General features: G+C 45.6%; 1 protein-coding gene across 10 annotated transcripts in view; it reads left to right on the top strand.

Annotated features, from left to right (window-relative positions):
• LOC119970385 (protein prune homolog 2-like) overlaps positions 1–21,022 on the top strand; it is a 631,375-nt gene that overhangs the window by 575,082 nt on the left and 35,271 nt on the right. For all 10 annotated transcript variants that reach the window (XM_038804923.1, XM_038804921.1, XM_038804920.1 and 7 more), the window contains 3 exons: positions 7,980–8,111; positions 9,773–9,859; positions 16,655–16,753. In XM_038804923.1, coding sequence (XP_038660851.1) covers positions 7,980–8,111; positions 9,773–9,859; positions 16,655–16,753 — 318 coding nt within the window. The remainder of the gene's footprint in view (positions 1–7,979; positions 8,112–9,772; positions 9,860–16,654; positions 16,754–21,022) is intronic.

The following is a 21,022-nucleotide window of genomic DNA, read 5'->3' on the forward strand; positions in this document are numbered from 1 at the left end:
GAGGAGGCTGAAGCTGACCTTGTTTGGGAGGACACGATCGCTCCTTGTGGGAATGGGGTGATTCGCCTCTCCCAATAAGCTAGTTCAGAACAAATCCTGACAATCATTGAGCCAACTGTACTCTGAAATAACTTAAGCTCAGCCACTACAACTCTTTTTGTTTAAGGCACCCCAGCAGATTGCGGCCTCCTCGGCAGCTCAGCAGCAGCTCAAACCCCCAAAGTTTGTCCTAGGATAAGGGAGCTCATGAAGCACCATCACAGCATTCACCTACACCCTTCACCAACAGAGGGACACCTCTGTGGGGTGTAACTCGAGATGAGACTCTGGGTCACTTACTGGATGACATCTCACAGACACTGCTTTGCAGCAGTCAGAGGCAGGGATAGCCCAGGTAACTGGCACTTGAGCTGCTGGAGAACAACAACCCACTGGGTCCCAGTCAGATGATGAATCTCTGGAAGCAGCTGCCAACTTACTGGTGGTGTTGCAACAGCAGGCAAAAGGACATCAGGCAGAGATGGAGAGTGAATCAACAGACTAGAGCAAATGATAGAGGAGTCAATAGCATTCTTGTGATGTTGTGGCTCCATCATGTGAGCACCTCGAGGTCACCTTTGGGAAGTTGGCAACCACCATGGAGACTTTGGTCAACCAGGTCTTGCTGGTCCACCAGTACCTGGACCCTTGTGTTGTCACAGAAATATTTTTATATCTTTATTAGAAGTGTATGACAAAAGGAAGTAAGGGGGAAAGTGCAAGACAGAGAAGACATAGTCAAAAATCAAAAAGGGCGACAGTACAAGGTACAGTGACTGAGGGGAGCTCAGTGACTAGGCCCAGTAATACTAAAAGGACTAAAACTGGAGATGTTAAGATTCAAACAGAGGTAAAAAAAACCAACATAAGTGTACTTTACCTGAATGCTCGTAGTATTCGCAATAAAGTAAATGAGTTGATGGCGCAAATCATCGTGAATGGCTATGATTTAGTGGCCATTACTGAAACATGGTTAAAGGATGGTCACGACTGGGAGTTAAATATCCGAGGGTATCAAACTGTTCGGAAGGACAGAGTGGATGGTAAGGGAGGTGGTGTAGCTCTGTTATTTAAGGATGACATCCGGGCAATAGTTAGGGATGATATCGGTGCTATGGAGGATAAGGTTGAATCCATTTGGTGGAAATCAGGAAAATAAGGCGAAAAAGTCACTGATAGGAGAAGTCTATCGGCCACCAAATAGTAACATTATGGTGGGGCAGGCAATAAACAAAGAGATAACTGATGCATGTAGAAATGGTACAGCAGTTATCATGGGGGATTTTAATCTACATGTCGATTGGTTTAACCAGGTCGGTCAAGGCAGCCTTGAGGAGGAGTTTATAGAATGTATCCGCGATAGTTTCCTGGAACAGTATGTAATGGAACCTACGAGGGAACAAGCGGTCTTAGATCTTGTCCTGTGTAATGAAACAGGATAGATTCATGATATCGTAGTTCGGGATCCTCTCAGAAGGAGCGATCACAATATGGTGGAATTTAAAATACAGATGGAGAGTGAGAAGGTAAAATCAAATACTAGTGTTTTGTGTTTAAACAAAGGAGATTACAAGGGGATGAGAGAACTAGCTAAGGTAGACTGGGAGCAAAGACTTTATGGTGGAACAGTTGAGGAACAGTGGAGAACCTTCCAAGCGATTTTTCACAGTGCTCAGCAAAGGTTTATACCCACAAAAAGGAAGGACGGTAGAAAGAGGGAAAATCAGCCGTGGATATCTAAGGAAATAAGGGAGAGTATCAAATTGAGGGAAAGAGCATACAAAATGGCAAAGATTGGTGGGAGACGAGAGGACTGGGAAATATTTAAGGGGCAACAGAAAGCTACTAAAAAAGCTATAAAGAAGAGTAAGATAGAGTATGAGAGTAAACTTGCTCAGAATATAAAAACAGACAGCAAAAGTTTTTACAAATATATAAAGCAAAAAAGAGTGGCTAAGGCAAATATTGGTCCTTTAGAGGATGAGAAGGGAGTTTTGATAATGGGAGATGAGGAAATGGCTGAGGAACTGAACAGGTTTTTTGGGTCGGTCTTCACAGTGGAAGACACAAATAACATGCCAGTAACTGATAGAAATGAGGTTATGACCGGTGATGACCTTGAGAGGATTGTTATCACTAAGGAGGTAGTGATGGGCAAGCTAATGGGGCTAAAGGTAGACAAGTCTCCTGGCCCTGATGGAATGCATCCCAGAGTGCTAAAAGAGATGGCTAGGGAAATTGCAGATGCACTAGTGATGATTTACCAAAATTCACTAGACTCTGGGGTGGTCCCGGTGGATTGGAAATTAGCAAACGTGACACCACTGTTTAAAAAAGGAGGTAGGCAGAGAGTGGGTAATTATAGGCCAGTGAGCTTAACGTTGGTAGTAGGGAAGATGCTGGAATTTATCATCAAGGAAGAAATAGAGAGGCATCTGGATAGAAATTGTCCCATTGGGCAGACTCAGCATGGGTTCATAAAGGGCAGGTCGTGCCTAACTAATTTAGTGGAATTTTTTGAGGACATTACCAGTGCAGTAGATAACGGGGAGCCAATGGATGTGGTACATCTGGATTTCCAGAAAGCTTTTGACAAGGTGCAACACAAAAGGCTGCTGCATAAGATAAAGATGCATGGCATTAAGGGTAAAGTAGTAGCATGGATAGAGGATTGGTTAATTAATAGAAAGCAAAGAGTGGGGATTAATGGGTGCTTCTCTGGTTGGCGATCAGTAGCTCGTGGTGTCCTTCAGGGATCCGTGTTGGGCCCACAATTGTTCACAATCTACATAGATGATTTAGAGTTGGGGACCAAGTGCAATGTGTCCAAGTTTGCAGATGACACTAAGATGAGTGGTAAAGCGAAAAGTGCAGAGGATACTGGAAGTCTGCAGAGGGATTTGGATAGGTTAAGTGAATGGGCTAGTGTCTGGCAAATGGAATACAATGTTGACAAATGTGAGGTTATCCATTTTGGTAGGAATAACAGCAAACGGGATTATTATTTAAACAGTAAAATATTAAAGCATGCTGCTGTGCAGAGAGACCTGGGTGTGCTCGTGCATGAGTCACAGAAAGTTGGTTTACAGGTGCAACAGGTGATTAAGAAGGCAAATGGGCTGGTTTAGCTCACAAGGCTAAATCGCTGGCTTATAAAGCAGACCAAGCAGGCCAGCAGCACGGTTCGATTCCCGTACCAGCCTCCCCGGACAGGCGCCGGAATGTGGCGACTAGGGGCTTTTCACAGTAACTTCATTGAAGACTACTCGTGACAATAAGCGATTTTCATTTTTTCATTTCAAATGGAATTTTGTCCTTCATTGCTAGAGGGATGGAGTTTAAGACGAGGGATGTTATGCTGCAATTGTATAAGGTGTTAGTGAGGCCACACCTGGAGTATTGTGTTCAGTTTTGTTCTCCTTACTTGAGAAAGGACGTACTGGCACTGGAGGGTGTGCAGAGGAGATACACGAGGTTAATCCCAGAGCTGAAGGGGTGTGATTATGAGGAGAGGTTGTGTAGACTGGGACTGTACTCGTTGGAATTTAGAAGGATATGGGGGGACCTTATAGAAACATTTAAAATTATGAAGGGAATAGATAGGATAGATGCGGGCAGGTTGTTTCCACTGGCGGGTGAAAGCAGAACTAGGGGGCATAGCCTCAAAATAAGGGGAAGTAGATTTAGGACTGAGTTTAGGAGGAACTTCTTCACCCAAAGGGTTGTGAATCTATGGAATTCCTTGCCCAGTGAAGTAGTTGAGGCTCCTTCATTAAATATTTTTAAGGTAAAGATAGATAGTTTTTTTTAAAGAAAAAAGGGATTAAGGGTTATGGTGTTCGGGCCAGAAAATGGAGCTGAGTCCACAAAAGATCAGCCATGATCTCATTGAATGGCGGAGCAGGCTCGAGGGGCCAGATGGCCTACTCCTGCTCCTAGTTCTTATGTTCTTATGTCCTTATGTTTTGAACTGTTATTCCTCAATAGGCATCAGTGGTTGAGGGCAGCTCATCAGCAAAGATACTCTAGCGGCATCTGGGTCTCCTCCATGTTAGTGTCTGAACCCAAGGCCTTCACTTGAGGATGAGATCCCTAGGCTGGTCCACATCTCATTCATGGCAGTGTTTGGATCATTAGATGGCATTGAAAGCATCAACCCTCATCTCGCATCACTGTTGTTCCTCAGTAGGTTTCAGGTTCACAGAGTGAGTGCATTAGCAGATCACGCGGACCAAAGCTCAGATCATGTTCTTGTAAGTCAAGAGGGAGCTGTGGGCAGTGTTGTACCTCTCGTCGGTACACGTTTGATGGCCACACACTGGAATCATCAGCCAGTGTTTAAATGGGTAGCCTTTATCCTCCCGCAACAATCACTGCAGACATTCTGGGCCCTTATAAATACCAGGCACCTGGGAGTGGCAGAGGATGTAGTAGTCATGGCAATTCCATGGATACTCTGCACACACTTGCAGGATGTGCTTGTGATGGTCACACATCAGTGACATGTTGATGGAATGGTAACCCTTGCAGTTTATAAATATTATAGGGTCCATAGAACCCATATAGCCAAATGGGTGCAGTTTATTGCACACTGCACTCTTGAGCTGAGTGAGCAGGTCGCTGTTAGGTAAGTGCCGCTTGTTAACACTGTTTATCACTCCTTCCATCAGTTTACTGATGATTTGAGAGTAGACTGATCGGGCAGTAATTGGCCGGGTTGGACTTGTCCCAAAGCAGGACGTACTTGGGCAATTTTCCACATTGCCAGGTAGATGCCAGTGTTGTAGCTGTACTGGAACAACTTGGCTAGGCATGTGGCAAGTTCTGGAGCACAAGTCTACAGTACTATTGCCGGGATATTGTCAGGGCCCATAGCCTTTGCAGTATCCAGTGCCATCAACCATTTTTTGATATCATGTAGGGTGAATTTAATTGGCTGAAGTCTTACCTCTGTGATGTTGGGGACCTCTGGAGGAGACCGAGATGGGTCATCCACTCGGCACTTCTGGCTGGTGATTGTTGCAAATACTTCAGCTTTTTTTTTTGCACAGGTGTGTTGGGCTTCTCCATCATTGAGGATGGGGATATTTGTGGAGCCTCCTCCTTGAGTGTGCTGTTTAATTGTCCACCAGCATTCACGGCTGGATATGGCAGGACTGCAGAGCTTCGATCTGATACGTTCATTGTGGGATTGGCTAGCTCTGTCTATTCCTTTTTTTTAATAAATGTTTTTCATTGGGTTTTGAACAAAGTATATTTACCGTTATGTACACAGGATAAGAGACATATATATATATATATATATATATATAGATATATATATATAGAAGAGAGGGGCACACCCAAACATACCAAAGAAAAGAAAATACTGTAGTAAATAATGAAAAAAATACAATAAATAATAAAATCGAATAACTGGTAGGGTATTGTGCACCAGCTCAACAGCAGCAACTCTGTACACCTGGCAAAATTATTTACAACACATAAGTGGGCGACTGTTGGTGGGTGTGGGGTGGAGACTGGGGAGGTGAATAAACATTTGGGTGCCAGAGAAACAATTACAGTGGGCAATACTCGAATGGGTTTGGTGTTGGTGTTGTGGCTTGCTTCTCCTGGACGGGTCTTGCTGCCGTCTTGCGCTGACCTCCGCTCTGTCTATTACTTCCTGCTTATGTTGTATGGCATGCAAGCAGTCCTGTGTTACAGCTTCACCAGGTTGACACCTCATATGCCTGGTGTTGCTCCTGGCATGCTCTCCTGCATTCTGCATTCAACCAGGGTAGTTTCCCTCTTGGTTGTAACGGTAAGAGTGGGGGGATATGCCGGGACATGAGTTCGCAGATTGTGGCTGAGTACACTTCTGCTGCTGACATCCTCAATGAAGACGGGACTCTGTTTCCTTTGTGCGATGGTCAAGCCTACCGATACTGTCATGGACTGATGCATCTGCGGCAGGCAGCTTGGTTATTGAGAATGAGATCTAGTATGTCTTTCCCCTCTTGGTATGTGCCATTTTACCATGTTTTCAGGGCAGCACGGTGGTGCAGTGGATTAGCCCTGTTGCCGAGGGCGCCGAGGTACCAGGTTTGATCCCGGCTCTGGGTCACTGTCCATGTGGAGTTTGCACATTCTCCCCGTGTTTGCATGGATTTCGCCCCATCAACCTAAAAAGATGTGCAGGCTAGGTGGATTGGCCATATTAAATTGCCTCTTAATTGGAAAAATTAATTGGGTACTCTAAATTTTTTTTTTTAAATTACCATGTTTTCATGGCTTCATCCTCCTTCCAAATTTGGTGATTATACTGAACCAACTGTATTGTTGTTTTCCTGTTCTATTCTCTATTTATGTGTGCTGAAACATTAATGCTGTGCTGTATCAATCCAAAGGTTTTGTTGTGTTATTTGTTAAAGTCGAAAAAGTTCCAGTGAAAATTTCCAAGGGCAGCACGGTAGCATGGTGGTTAGCACAATTGCTTCACAGCTCCAGGGTCCCAGGTTCGATTCCCGACTGGGTCACTGTGCGGAGTCTGCACGTTCTCCCCATGTGTGCGTGGGTTTCCTCCCACAGTCCAAAGATGTGCAGGTTAGGTGGATTGGCCATGATAAATTGCCCTTAGTGTTCAAAATTGCCCTTAGTGTTGGGTGGGGTTACTGAGTTACAGGGATAGGTTGGAGATGTGAGCTTGGGTAGGGTGCTCTTTCAAAGAGCCGGTGCAGGCTCGATGGGCCGAATGGCCTCCTCCTGCATTGTAAATTCTATAAAAGAGATATTAAGAAAAAAAACCTGCAAGAGAATTAGCTAAATAAAAACACTTTCAACTTCGGAGAAGCCAGAGCTAAGATGGTGAAATGGGGATGCTAATTAATTCCCAGAAAGTGCACCTAACCTTATATCCATGATCTTATTAAGTGATTTTTGTCGACTGGTTAGCTAATTTGAAAAATGTGCATTGTAAATTTTTATTGCAGAGCCTTAAATAAATATAAGGAGATTAAAAATCCTCAGGTTTCTGATGCACCTCTATTACAGCTCCGGCAGAAGAGCTGAACATAGGCACACACACGCAGATTGGCAATGGTACTTCCTGTGGGACTGTGCAAGGGGAATAGCCTCTACCCCATTGTTGGCCGTCACATCAATGTTTGTGGAGCAGTATTCATGATACAAAGAAATGAAATCAAAATCAAAATCACTTATTGTCACAAGTAGGATTCAAATGAAGTTACTGTGAAAAGCCCCTAGTCGGCACATTCCGGCGCCTGTTCGGGGATGCTGGTACGGGAACTGTTCTAGATTTGGGTGCTCCTTATTTGGAAATCCCCTCAATCTCCAGAGGCTTGATTTGAAATATGATGGCCAATAAACCCTCTGAGAAGAGGAATACTAGACTGTGATTCTCAGCTAACTGATTTAAATGCATTATTATTGTTTGCTAGAGATCTCAAGTTATGAAATGCATTGTTTCCTAAAATTATAGGTTTCAACTTAAACCTTTAAGGGTGGCATGGTGGCACAGTAGTTAGCACTGATGCCTCACAGTGCCCAGGACCCAGGTTTGATTCCAACTTTGGGTGACTGTGTTGAGTTTGTACATTCTCCCAATGTCTACATGGGTTTCCTCTGGGTACTCCGGTTTCGTCCCTTCATCCACCGATGTGCAGGTTCATTGGATTGGCGATACTAAAGTGCCCCGTAGGGTGAGATTGCAGGATTATGAGGGGGGATTGGGCCTAGGTAGGTGGTCTTTTGAAGAGTTGGTGCAAAGTGACCTCATTTTGCACTGGAGGGTTTCTATGATTCTTTGATTGGTTTCTGTTTGTCTAGACATGCTTCCAGCATTTGATGGGTGATTATTCAATCAATCTTGCAACTTTGAGGCAGGGGTTGAATGTAGATTTTAAAGTTCTGTAATATAAAACCATCCTTCTTTGCTGCAGGTATGTGATCAGTACTTTAGAACTCTTGGTAGCTGAGGACTACATGATTATTTATCTGAATGGAGCGACTCCACGACGGAAGATGCCAGGTTTTAGCTGGATGAAAAGGTGCTATCAAATGATTGACAGAAGGCGAGTATTTTTATTATTCACATTACAGTCAACCTCTCCAGAGCAGAGTAAGGCTGTTCACCCACATCCACAACCAACAACAATTCTGGGGTTTTCATTTCAGCAATAAGAGCACCTAAACTCAAGCCCCAAACTAAAATGGCCAGGGGTTAATATTAGCAGTTGTGCTTCTCAAATGTATGCACTCACTTCTGCCTATAGATCAAATGAATAGAGCTGCGTTACTCATTTCAATGATTATGATGAGTGGAGATGCAGTCTGAGCAATATAATGGACTGTCATGGTCATCTCATTTGGGTTGTAGTCTTGCTATTGGCTGGAAGACAGGCCATCAAATTGCGCAATGCAAATAAGCTCATCAGTGTTCCTGTGTTAATGAAATTCCATATGAACCCAAACTGGAGTAAAAAAAGATTATATCATCCTTGGATGAAGCATTCTACCAGTGTGGAGGATTATTTATTGAAAGCTTACACAGTCCTTCTCGGTGATCAACTGAAGGGAATCTGATTACAAACAACCTATTTCCTTGATGGACAAAAGTTATGGATGGGAACAAAACATCTTACACCCACTCGAAAAGTTTATTTTTCCAGTATACTGGGTGGAATTTAACGGAAAATTTTTAAAGTTCATTTGTGGCGGGTTTTGCATGGAGTTTCCCACCAGCTCTGCCAGCGAGTTCCCCATCGCGATCAAGCAACACATTTTTGGGCGTAGGGGAGTTTTTCACCGGTTTAGCCCATACCTGGAAATTGTTTAAGCATTGGGGAGCTGAACTCCGTGATCAGGCTACCATTTTGAAAAGATGCATCGATCTCCAAGTGAACTTGTGGGGTACCTACCCTCATGGGCAATGCCCCCCCCCCCCACATGCATGGGCATTACGCCACTCTCCAACAAGTGAGGACACCCTACCCATGAGGCGTAAAGGCTGCCGGAAATCCCACGTGAGGCCTCTCCCGGCATCTACGGAACCTGTTGTACTCTCGCTCGAGTGCAACATGGCCGGTAGATCGCACCCATTATTTCTCACATCACAGTATCTAATTTGTTTTGAATAAGTGCAATGTCTTTGCGCCAGAGACATTATTGAAAGCTTTTTTGCAATTCATGTAAATCGTGATGTGGAGATGCTGGCGTTGGACTGGAGTTGGCACAATAAGAAGTCTTACAACACCAGGTTAAAATCCAACAGGTTTGTTTCAAACACTAGCTTTTGGAGCACTTCTCCTTCCTCAGGCGAATGAAGAGGTATGTTCCAGAAATATAAATGTAGACAATGCAAATATGCAAATGCGAGCATTTGCAGGTAATTAAGTCTTTACAGATCCAGAGATAGGGGTAACTCCAGAAATCATAACCTAGCTTCAACTGTCAAAAAGCCATGAAATGTAATTGATTGTGTTGCTGATAATTGCCATTCTGACTGACTACAGTAAATGGACTTGATTATGCAGTGTCATCAGGTTCTGACTTGTTCAAAGCGATCATTTTCTGTTGTGTTTTGTTTTGTATTGGTTAAATAAACAATCACATCTTTCAGATTATGAAGAAATTTATATAAAGTAGTTAAATAGATACATTGTCTGAATATTTGAAAATGAAAAAAATCAAATATGTGCTATTAAGAAGTGTGTTACTGAATGTTTTGATGCAGGTTAAGGAAGAATTTGAAATCATTTATAATTGTGCATCCATCGTGGTTTATCAGAGCGATCCTCGCAGTCACTCGGCCTTTCATTAGGTAGGTGTTATTGTTCTGCTTTATGACATTAACAGAGCTAGGCTAGGAATATTTGGCATATAAATGTCCACTTGTAATTGAGATGTGTAAACAGCACGAATGGATGGTTCTTCATTTATTCATCAGTATGGAACTACTTACTGGTCACACAGAATGTATTAGCACGCTGTGAGAAAAATGTTTTTACAGAAGCAGTTTTTTTTCTCTTCCTGTAAATTCTGTGTAATTCCATGTCATCTGACATCAAACCTGTCTGTACCAGATGTCCTATATTTCCACCAGATGTGGTTCAAGAGCAATGCCTGCCCATGAAAATAGAGCACAAGAGTTTTGCATGTAGCATTCCTGTTTAGTAGCTGCAGGGAATGTGTGGAATAATTGTCCAGAGAGCATTGGCAAAGTGTTTTACTATTAAAAGCTCTTGTTAGGTATTCTTAAAACTTGAATCCACCCTTTGGGAGTGGCTCGTAGTTGCAGTTCCCAAAGGAGATCACGTCTGGAATGCGATTTCACCTGGCATATTTAGAGGAGCAGGAAACCTATTTGGAGACATCGCAATACATAGAGAGGAGGGCAAGGCTAAGGACCAAGTGCTGGAAAATGGGAGGAGAATAGATAGGTGCTTGATGGCCAGCACAGACATGATGGGACGAAGGGCCTCTTTTTGTTCTGGAAAACTATGATTCCATTAATCATATCTAACAATTTGCCCTGTGGGTATTAAGTCCTTAATTGAATGTGGGTACCCTGCCACTATGGCTTCTGGCTCCATTTGTTCCAGGACTTTCCTCATTGAGATGGTAATCCCACCCCCAGGTGCTGCTAACCTATGAGGAGCAGATGCTATTCCCGGGAATACACTTAGGCTCTGATCAGGGATCATTGTTAAATCCCTGGAGAATTAGAAAGAGTGATATGGTGACCATGGGGTGTGGAATTTCAGGGAAAGTCCGAGGAAAGGACAGTGGGTGGAACTGGCTCTCACCAGGCCCCCCTTCCCAATGCCAGGTTCTTTTATCAAGTACTGAGTGCTTTTGAATGAGGGCACGTCTTCCCCACCCCCTGCATGGCTGAGCACCAGCAGCAATGGGATAAGGCTTGTAAGTGGGCATTGATTGCCATTGAAGAGCTTCAGCTGTCTTTGGGCACGTAGGCTGGGTGGGAGGCATTAAATACTGCTTGTCTTGTCTGAAATTAAGCTCATCTTGGCGAAGCAGGATATGCTGGTATCCTATTTAAATCAGGCTCGCATAATACACGTCAGAGTGTGTTTTAAATTTAACAACTGCCAACCACCATGGATTGTGAAATCCAGCATTAAAAGGAAAGTGAGAACTGCTACTGGCACCCCTGCAGGAAAGTGTTTTTTGCAGCGCACCTTTTAGGCCAAGAGAACATAGAACATACATACAGTGCAGAAGGAGGCCATTTGGCCCATCGAGTCTGCACCAACACACTTAAGCCCTCACTTTCACCCTATTCCCGTAACCCAATTACTCCTCCTGACATTTTTGGTCACTAAGGGCAATTTATCATGGCCAATCCACCGAACCTGCACGTCTTTGGACTGTGGGAGGAAACCGGAGCACCCGGAGGAAACCCACGCAGATACGGGGAGAACGTGCAGACTCCGCACAGACAGTGACCCAGCGGGGAATCGAACCTGGGACCCTGGCGCTGTGAAGCCACAGTGCGAGCCACTTGTGCTACTGTGCTGCCACTGTTCCTCCTTGTCACACAAGCAAACATTTGACTGCTGCCCCTTTGCGCACTGATTGGTAACTTTCCATCCCCACACACGGCCCCAGACTTAGTTTGCTGGGGAAGAGCTCTTAAGGGTCCCCTACCAGTGGGTTTCCTATTCAGCCGGCTGGGCTGTCAGAGAGAAATTACAATTAGAATCCTGCTGTTAGAAGCAGAAACAATCAATGATTTTAAAAGGAAATTCGATAGGCACTAGAAGGAAATAAACTTGCAGGACTACTAGGATCGAGTGAGTGAGTGGGGCTGACTGGATTGTTCCTCAGGAAGGTGGCTAGGATTCGATGGGCGGGTTATGTTTAAATTTACCTCCTTTCAAATGTCTTTTGGTTCCACTGTTGTGGACAAAGAGAAAAAGCTCGCCATAGTCTACAATACCCAGTCCCTTTAGAATCACTCACAGTGCCGAGAACACATGGATATTCAACGCAACTGGCTTTCAGTCAGGGGCCTGAACGGGGAACGCGCGGCCAAGGGCGCACATTGCCCCGTTTTTAATTAAAATAATCTTTATTATTGTCACAAGTAGGCTTACATTAACACCGCAATGAAGTTAATGTGAAAATACCCGAGTTGCCACACGCTGGCACCTGTTCGGGTGCACAGAGGGAGAATTCAGAATGTCCAATTCACTTAACAGCACATCTTTCGGGACTTGTGGGAGTCCGCACAGACAGTGGCCCAAGCGAGAATCGAACCTCGGACCCTGGCGCTGTGAAGCAACAGTGCAAACCACTGTGCTACCGTGCTACACTTACAATGGGGAGCACAACTCACCGGAACTCCGTGTTGTAGCGAGAGATCGGTACACCATTTTTAAATGGCTTCCCGATCTCCGAGACCCCTCAATAAAATCCCTGACCTCCCCCACTCACGAGTGCCGTTCCGTCTGGTCCCCGTTTGTGGGGACCAGTACCAAACGGCGCTTGCCTGAGGCTCCCAGAGCATAGGGATTGAACCCCAAAGCCCTCAGGTACCTCGGGAATCTGCACATTAGAATGAGGCTTACTGCCTCGCTTTAGTATGTAGATTTGCCAAAAGTGATCCCGCCCAGCGATCACCCAAGGCCCCAGTGAAAACTCTTTAATTTACCTGGCTCAGGAGAACTGCTGCATCCTTTCCCCAGTGTCGGCCCGACTAGGCCCACATCGGTGTCTGACCACGTGGCCGCTCCCTCCAGACTCCGACCACGTAACGTGGCCCGACCACGTGGTGTTCAGCCTGTCCATCATCCTGAAGCACCTGGAGGAAGAAAAGGTAAAAGATGGGGCCTTTCCGGATCCCCACCAAGGCCAATCTCAGCATGACTAGACCGCGGAGGCGTGAGGTCTCGCCAGCGAAGCGGGAATGCCCAAGCCAATGCCGGAGTGACAGGTACCCACCCGACCCAACGGAAGGTGAACCCAACCTCACTGCCCCACGAGCCCAGACTGGCCCACGCACAACCATCTCCAGTGACCCTGACACCTGACACCATCATCCACGACCCCCCCTAACTTAAGCAAAGTCAGCCCTGCCATCCAAGAACTGCCACTGACCCAGGAAGCAGGGAAAACGTGCTGGCCTGAAGATGAAACTTAAGTTACACAGCTTCCAGACTTCTCTCCCCAGCCGTCTCCTGGCGAACGTCCAAGCGATTGAGAACAAGCTGGATGCCTCGATGCTAGACTTACCTCCCAGAGTGAAGTGAGAAACTGCTGTGTGCTCTGCTTCACCGAGGCATGGCTTACTCCAGCTACACCAGACTGCGCCATCCAACCCGAAGGTTTTTCAATCCACTGAATGGACCGCACGATGGCCTCAGGCAAGTCGAAGGGTGGGTGCATTTACCTCCTTATCAACACCTCCTGGTGCTCGGATGTGGTGTCCCTAGCGTGCCACTGCATCCCAGACCTAGAATACCTACCGGTGAAGTGTCGCCCCTTCTACCTCTCATGTGAATTCACCTCTGTACTCATCACAGCAGTCTACATCCCACCCCAGGTGGAAGTGAAGAAAGCACTTGACAAACTACATACCACCAACAACAACCAAGAAACAAATCGCCCTGACAATCGTGGCTGGAGACTTCAACCAGGCCAACCTCAGGAAGGTCCTACCCAAACTCCATCAACATATCTCCTGCCCTACCAGAGGTGCAAACATCCTGGACCACTGCTGTACCAGCATCAAAGGTGCCTACCGCTCCATTCCCCGACCACACTTTGGCAAATCCAACCACAAGTCGGTATTCCTACTTCTGCCTTACGAACAGCAACTCAAGCATGCTGAGCCAGTCAAGAAAACCATAGTGCTGGTCCGAGGAATCTGAGGACATCCTCTGCGACTGCTTGGAGACTGTGGACTGGTCCATTTTCAAGGCCGCTGCAGCTAACCTGGACGAGTACGCAACCACCGTCACAGACTTCGTCAGTAAGTGTGTCGAGGACTGTGTATCAAAGAAGACAATACGGGTATTCCCCAATCAGAAACCCCGGCTCAACCAAAGGGTTCACTCCCTGCTGAAGTCCCAGATGGAGCCATTCAAGTCTGATGACCCTGACCTATATAAGAAATCCAGGTACGACGTATGGAAAGCGATCAGGGATGGAAAAAGATGATACCGCATCAAACTAGAGTCCCAGGCCAACGACACTAACCCACGATGACTATGGCAGGGCCTACACAAGATAACAGGCTATAAAGCAAGGCCAGGCGGAATATCTGGGGCTGGAGCATCCCTACCCGATGATCTGTGGTCTCCCGGCTTTCCGGGCCATGCTGCGCCATGACGAGATGCTTTCCGGCGCAGCAAGGCCGGAAGATCACACCCTAAGTTTCCCAGAGTGCATGAAACTCTGATGTCACCTGCGCAACCCTTTGAAGTCTACCCAGCATGAACAAGATAGGTTGAACAAGACTTGTAAAATTAGAACTGATAAATATTCAGAGTTGTAGAATTATTCGTCAGATAAAACTTTTGTACCTAAGTGGAATGTATCTCTGCTAGGAGCAATGACATAAATTAGAGGAGGATATACAGGCACAGGTATGTGCCCAAGCTTCAATCTATTCCATGTAACTGGTCCAGAGGAGGAAACTGATGCACCTACTCAAAATCAACAGATTTTAAAAAAGGGAAAAATGTATAACAATCACTGTCACCAAAAGTACAATGAAAACTAATGGGGCATGATGGTTACATTCAAGGTCATAAAAGAAATGGCTGCAGCAATGGTAGATACATTGGTTGTCAAAGTTCCCCAGATTCTGGAAAGGTCCCATTCAGTTGGAAAACCTCAAATGTAACACCATGATTTAAAAAAGCAAGGAGCCAAAAAGTAGCAAACTATAAACCAGTCAGCCTCGGATCTGTTAATTGGAAAATACTGAAATCCATTATTAAGGAAGAAGTAGCAGGACATTGTATTCAAGCAGAATTAACATGGTTTCTGAACGGTAAATCATTTTTAACAAACTAATTGGGGTTGTTTGAGGATTGTGTATTTACATTTCCAAAAGACATTCAGTAGATACCAGGTAAAAAGGTACTGCACATGATAAGAGCTCATGGTGCTGTGCCTATTTAAGGGACCCAGTATTGAGAAGGTGGGGGAGGGGGAACCACCCATGCCCTTGCTGCCAACACCCCTGCCTTGTTGTGAACACTCCTCTCCCCCAGGACACCCCACCCCTCAATCCCCCTCCCACCTTCCCAGTGATGCTGTTGCGCAGTACACTGCAGCCAGCCTCTGACTGGCTGGCAGCTCTCTGCGGGCAGGAGCTCTGCCCCTGGGGTCTATGATCCTGGGGAAAGCCTACTGCTTTCCAGTTAAGTGCCTGACTGGCACTTACTTTGGTGGATTTTCCTGAAAGTATGCGATGCAGGGCTCCTGCTGGCACTCTCACTGGCAGGTAAAACACCCTTTGCCGCCAGTAATAATAATAATAATAATCGCTTATTGTCACAAGTAGGCGTCAATGAAGTTACTGTGAAAAGCCCCTAATCGCCATATTCCGGTGCTTGTTCGGGGAGGCCGGTACAGAAATTGAACCCGCGCTGCTGGCCTTGTTCTGCATTACAAACCAGCTGTTTAGCCGACTGTGCTAAGCCAGCTGTTTAGCTACTGTGCTAAACCAGCCCCTAAATGCTGCCCTGTGAGTCTGCAAAGGGATGTATATGGGTTAAGTGAGTGGCAAACATTTGGGAGTATAAAGTGAGAAAATGTAAGCTTGTCGACTTTGGTATAAATAGAAAAACAGGACATTATTTAAATGAAGGGATACTGCAGAATACTGGGGGGGGGGAAATATCTGGATATCCTTGTACATGAATCACGACCAGTTAGCATGCAACTGGCATGCAAGCTAGGAAGGCAAAATGGAAAGTTGGCCTTTATTGCCCGGCTGATGGAGTCTAAGAGTAAGGGAGTCTTGCTCGAACTATCGATGGCACTGGTGAGGCCACACTGTGTATGACTTTGTTCCCCCTTTAAGGAAGGAGCTGCAGCAGAGGCAGTTTAGAGAAGGTTCAAAATGAGTAACTGTTGAGCAGGTTGGGGCTCTACAGGGTGGATGCTGTGAGAATATTTCCCCTCATGAGAAGGCTGAGTTAGACAGATTGTGTTCTACAAGGAAGCCGAGAGCTATGGGGGGCAGACAGGAAACAGAAGTTAGGCCTCAATCAGATCAGCCTGTGATTTCATTGAATGGTGGAGCAGGCTTACGGGCCCAAATGACCTAACATGCTCCGATTTCTTCTTCGGCTGTTTTGAGAGCATAGCATATGAGGTGGTCTCCTAATTTTGTACAGCCGAGGGTTTTTTCATGTATAGATTTTACACTGTTGCCCTGACAAAAAGGTTGGAAAATCCCTGAAATGGTCATCAACCCCTTTCAGGATTTATAAGGAAAAAATGTTCAATTTAGGGACTTGAGGTATTTACCTACTTTCAGGAAAAGTAGATTTATTTTATAAAATGTTTGGAAAGAGAATGCTCAGCAATGGGTGTTTTACCTTTTACGATTTGAAAGATGTAAATTTGTTTTCTTCAGTTCGAAGTTCAGCAATAAGGTGAGCTACGTCAATAGCTTGGCTGAGCTGGAGGAGCTGATTCCTATGCAGCATGTTCAGATTCCGGAGACAATAAGAAAGTGAGTAATGTGCTTTACATACACATTGTTGATTTAAACCTGCTGAAATCCTAACTTGTTCTTTTATCATTTTTGGTAACTATTTTTGAAGTGTCCGATAAATATTTTTGTTTGTGATGTCTTATAATATGTATATATTCTCCAAAGTCCATTTAAAAATGAATTTGAACAGAGTTAGGGTACGTTGCCAAATGTGATATCATGGTAATTGCAGTGAACAATGCATATTTTATCTTCATTAATCACGAGATGTATGCTGTTCTGTACTTGAACTATAACCAGGTATATTTACAAGTGGACCAAATCACACTGCAAAATCTATTCATGTTACTGCGTGACTTATTCTGCTCTCCAGCTAATTACATTTTTAATGCTTCTCAGCTATTTCTGTCTCCTATGTTCAGAGTGCTAAACTCTTAAATTTAATTTTCTTCCATTGCCATAGATTCTGTTTGCTTGCTGTTACGGTTGAAAGATATAATCGTGGAACCCCAGTTCAATTTTAACGCCCAACTCTGAGGTTGTTATCTTAAATGATAGCATGAAGTAGAATCAAATGTAAAGACTAAATGCACCATGACATCCTGTATCCGCTGTCTTTAGCCGGGAAAAGGTAGCTGTAGCAAATAGATTAAGTGCACATTTTGTGTATAGACTTTGAGCTGTAATAACCTGCTGAGAACATTATTGACTATTAATTTCTTATGTGCACCAGTTACAACAAAATCATAAATCTATTCCTGAAAATCTTTGCTACACCTTTCACACAGAGGAAATCTTTCTTTGACCAGTGAACAATTAAGTCACAATGAGAGGAATTGCATTATTGCGTTATTTATTCCTGTCCTTTTAAGATGGCAAGGAGGAAAAAAATTGCCAGCAGCGCTAGTACCATGGTATGTCCACACACTGGTTTGCTGAGTGCAGTCTTAACCACAAGCATTATCCCCTACAAGTTGCATATGACATGTTCACAATCTCAGCCTGGCTATATGTGAAGAGGGAGATGAGAATGGTGACAGTCAAATGGGCTGCTTTGTCCTGAATGATGTCAAGCCTCTCAAGTGATATTGGAGCTGCACTGAGCCAGGCGATTGAAGGTATTCCAACACACTCCTGCATTATGCTGTTTGCACAGTGACTGGGGAGTTGGAAAGTGAGCCTGTCATTGCAGAATTCTCAGTCTCTGACCTACTCTTGTAACCTTAATATTTACGTTCTTGTCCGATTAAGTTTCTGGCCAATAGGGAGCCCCAGAATGTTGATGATGGATTCAACGATTATAACGCTGATGAGAAGGAGAGGTGGTTGGACTTCCTCTTGTTAGAGATAGTCAGTGTATAGCACAAATACCAGTATTAGAGCAGAGGTGTGGCTGGTTCTGGAGTACGAGTCTTCAGAACTACAGGCAGGACCCCCAGCCCTTTTCTGTATCTAGTGTGCTCAACCATTTCAAGTGGAGTAAATTGAGTTGACTAAGAACTGGATCTTTGATGGTTGGAATCTCGGTAGGAGGCTGCAACCTACTTGACAATTCTGGCCACAGCTCATTGCAAATGCTTCAGCCTTCGCTTTGCAATCACACGCTGGGCTCATCTATCATTAAGGATGTTGGATATATATGAAACCTTGTCATGTTACTTGTTTAATTTTCCACCATTGTTCAGTACTGAAGATGGCAGGATTGCTGTTTGATCAGATTTGTTGGTGTGAAATTGCTTTGCTATATATTTAGTATGCTGTTTAGCTTGCATCTAGTCCTGTGCTGAAGTTTCACCAAGGTGGCGCTTCATTTTCAGGCCAAACATGGACAAGAAAATATCCTGCGGATTAATATCTCCTGACCTAACTCAGCTAATCACAGCATCCCTACAGTGCAGAAGGCGGCCATTAGGCCATCTAATTGACACCAACCCTCTGATAGAGCACTCCACCTAGGTCCACTCGCCCAGCCTATCCCCATAACCCAAAGTAACCTTTAGAACACTAAGGGGCAATTTAGCAATCCACCGACACTTTATGGCCGGGATTTTCCAAAAATGGGGCTGTGTCCCCACGGCTGCCAGAAGACAGGCGGGAATCACTCCAGACTTTTTTCAAAAAGTCCGGAGTGATTCTCCGATTTCAAGAGGGATAGCAGGGCCCTGGCGTGCGCCCTGCAGCTCCTGCTGCCGATACGAGGCCCTGCACCTCCGGCCCCTGCGCAACATGGCGGAGCCACACAGCGGGCCGGTGCGGAAGAAGATAGCCCCACCCCCCCGCCCCAGATTGTGCGCCCGCCGATCGGTGGCCCCGAACGCAGGCCTAGCCATCGTGGAGGCCCACCTCCCCCCCGAGTCTGATTCCCCGCCCCCCCCACCACCAAGACGGCAGCACGGCTGCATGTTCGAGCTCCCGCTGGGTGGAACCATACGGGAACCATGCCGGTGGAATTCGGCAGGAACTCGGCCGGTCGATCGCGGAGAATAGCTGCATAGACCTCTTTCAACGGCCCCCGACTGGCGGCGCATCGACCGCACACGGCTGGCGCCGATTCATCGGTCTGCAGGGAATCACATGTCGGAACCGATCACGGGTCTGAGACCCCATTCTCCGCCCCTGCGCTGAGCGCGATTGCGGCGCGGGGGCTCAGAGAATCCCGGTCTACATCTCTGGACTGTGGGAGAAAACCGGAGTACTTGGAGGAAACCCACGCAGACAAGGAGAGAACGTACAAACTCCACACAGGCAGTCACCAATGCAGGAATTGAAGCCGGGTCTCTGGTGCTGTGAGGCAGCAGTGCTAACCACTGTGCCACCGTGCTGCCCCAAACGCATCTGTACTATTTCATAGACACCACTTAGAAGAAGCATCTGGGGGTAGTAAGGGCACAGAATGTACTCTTTGAGTGGGGGATTTCAATGTCCATCACAAAGCGTGGCTCGGCAGCATAAATACTGACCAAACTTGTCTGAGACCAGAAGGACAAAATTGCCCATTTGGGCCTACAGAAAATGGTGAAAGAACCAACATGAGCGGAGAAGCCTAATTAACTTTGCCTTCACCAATCTACCTGTTGCATATTCATATATATCCATGGGCATAAGGCATGGTCACACTCTCCATTCTTGTGCAGACAAGTCCCATATTCACACTGGATAACCTCCATGTTGTGTGGCACTACCACCCTGCTGAATGAGATACATTTTGAACAGATCTAGAGGCTCATGAGGCATTATGCACAATTAGGGGCAGCAAAATTTATTCCAACACAATCTGTAAACTCAAGCCAGACATATTCCTCACTCTGCCATTTTTTGCAACCAAGCGCACAAATCTCTGATTGGTGCAGTCGACTGTGGTGCTGTCTCTCTAACATGTTTAGTTAACTTCTCTTCAGCGGTAGATCTTTATGCTGAGGGCATGGCCTCTGTTGCCTGCTCCCCTTCCCTCTACTCTAGCCTCCTCGCGCCTTAGGGCTATCTCTGCTGAAGAGGATGTTGTTCCTCATGGCTACTAGACTCAAAGTCTCAGAACCATGCCTTATGCTCAGCTAGAGATTAAACTCCCTCCATAATCCCACATTGCCAAGAAGATTATTAACCCATACACTACCCGAGCTTGTACAGAGACTCTCTGCATGAGTTAACACCTGTATGCCAATGGCTGAGCATCCTTCCTACCCCTGCTGCTTTTCATCGATCTACCTAAAAGATGGTGTGGCCATGATTGGCCTACTTCTGTGTTGCAGCCTTCGTGCACCTAATCTGTCTCTGATGCACTCTGAAAGTGCAAAAGGGAATTACGAAAGCAGTTAGAAGGTCAAAAAGGAGGGCGGCACGTGGAATAGTGGTTAGCGCTGCAGCCTACGGCGCTAAGGACCCGAGTTCAAATCCCGGCCCTGGGTCACTGTCCATGTGAAGTTTGCACATTCTCCCTGTGTCTGCATGGGTTTCACCCCCAAAACCTAAAGATGTGCAGGTTAGGTGGATTGGCCACGGGAAATTGCCCCTTAATTGGAAAAGAAAATAATTGGGTACTCTAAATGTATTTAAAAAAAGAAGAGCAAAAAGGAGCATGAAAAATGACTTGCGAATAAGGTTAGGGTGAACCTGAAGATATTCTATAAATACATTAAGGGGAAGAGGTTGACCCAAGGAGAAAGACCATTAGAGACCAAAGGTCACCCTAGCTGCAGGACATTGCTAGGGTGTTAAATGAATACTTCTCATCGGTTTTCACTTAGGGGAAGGGGGAAGTAGGTACAGAATTCAGGAAATGGGACTGTG

The sequence above is a fragment of the Scyliorhinus canicula genome, chromosome 8, assembly GCF_902713615.1.
Source record: "Scyliorhinus canicula chromosome 8, sScyCan1.1, whole genome shotgun sequence".
Lineage (NCBI taxonomy): Eukaryota > Metazoa > Chordata > Chondrichthyes > Carcharhiniformes > Scyliorhinidae > Scyliorhinus > Scyliorhinus canicula.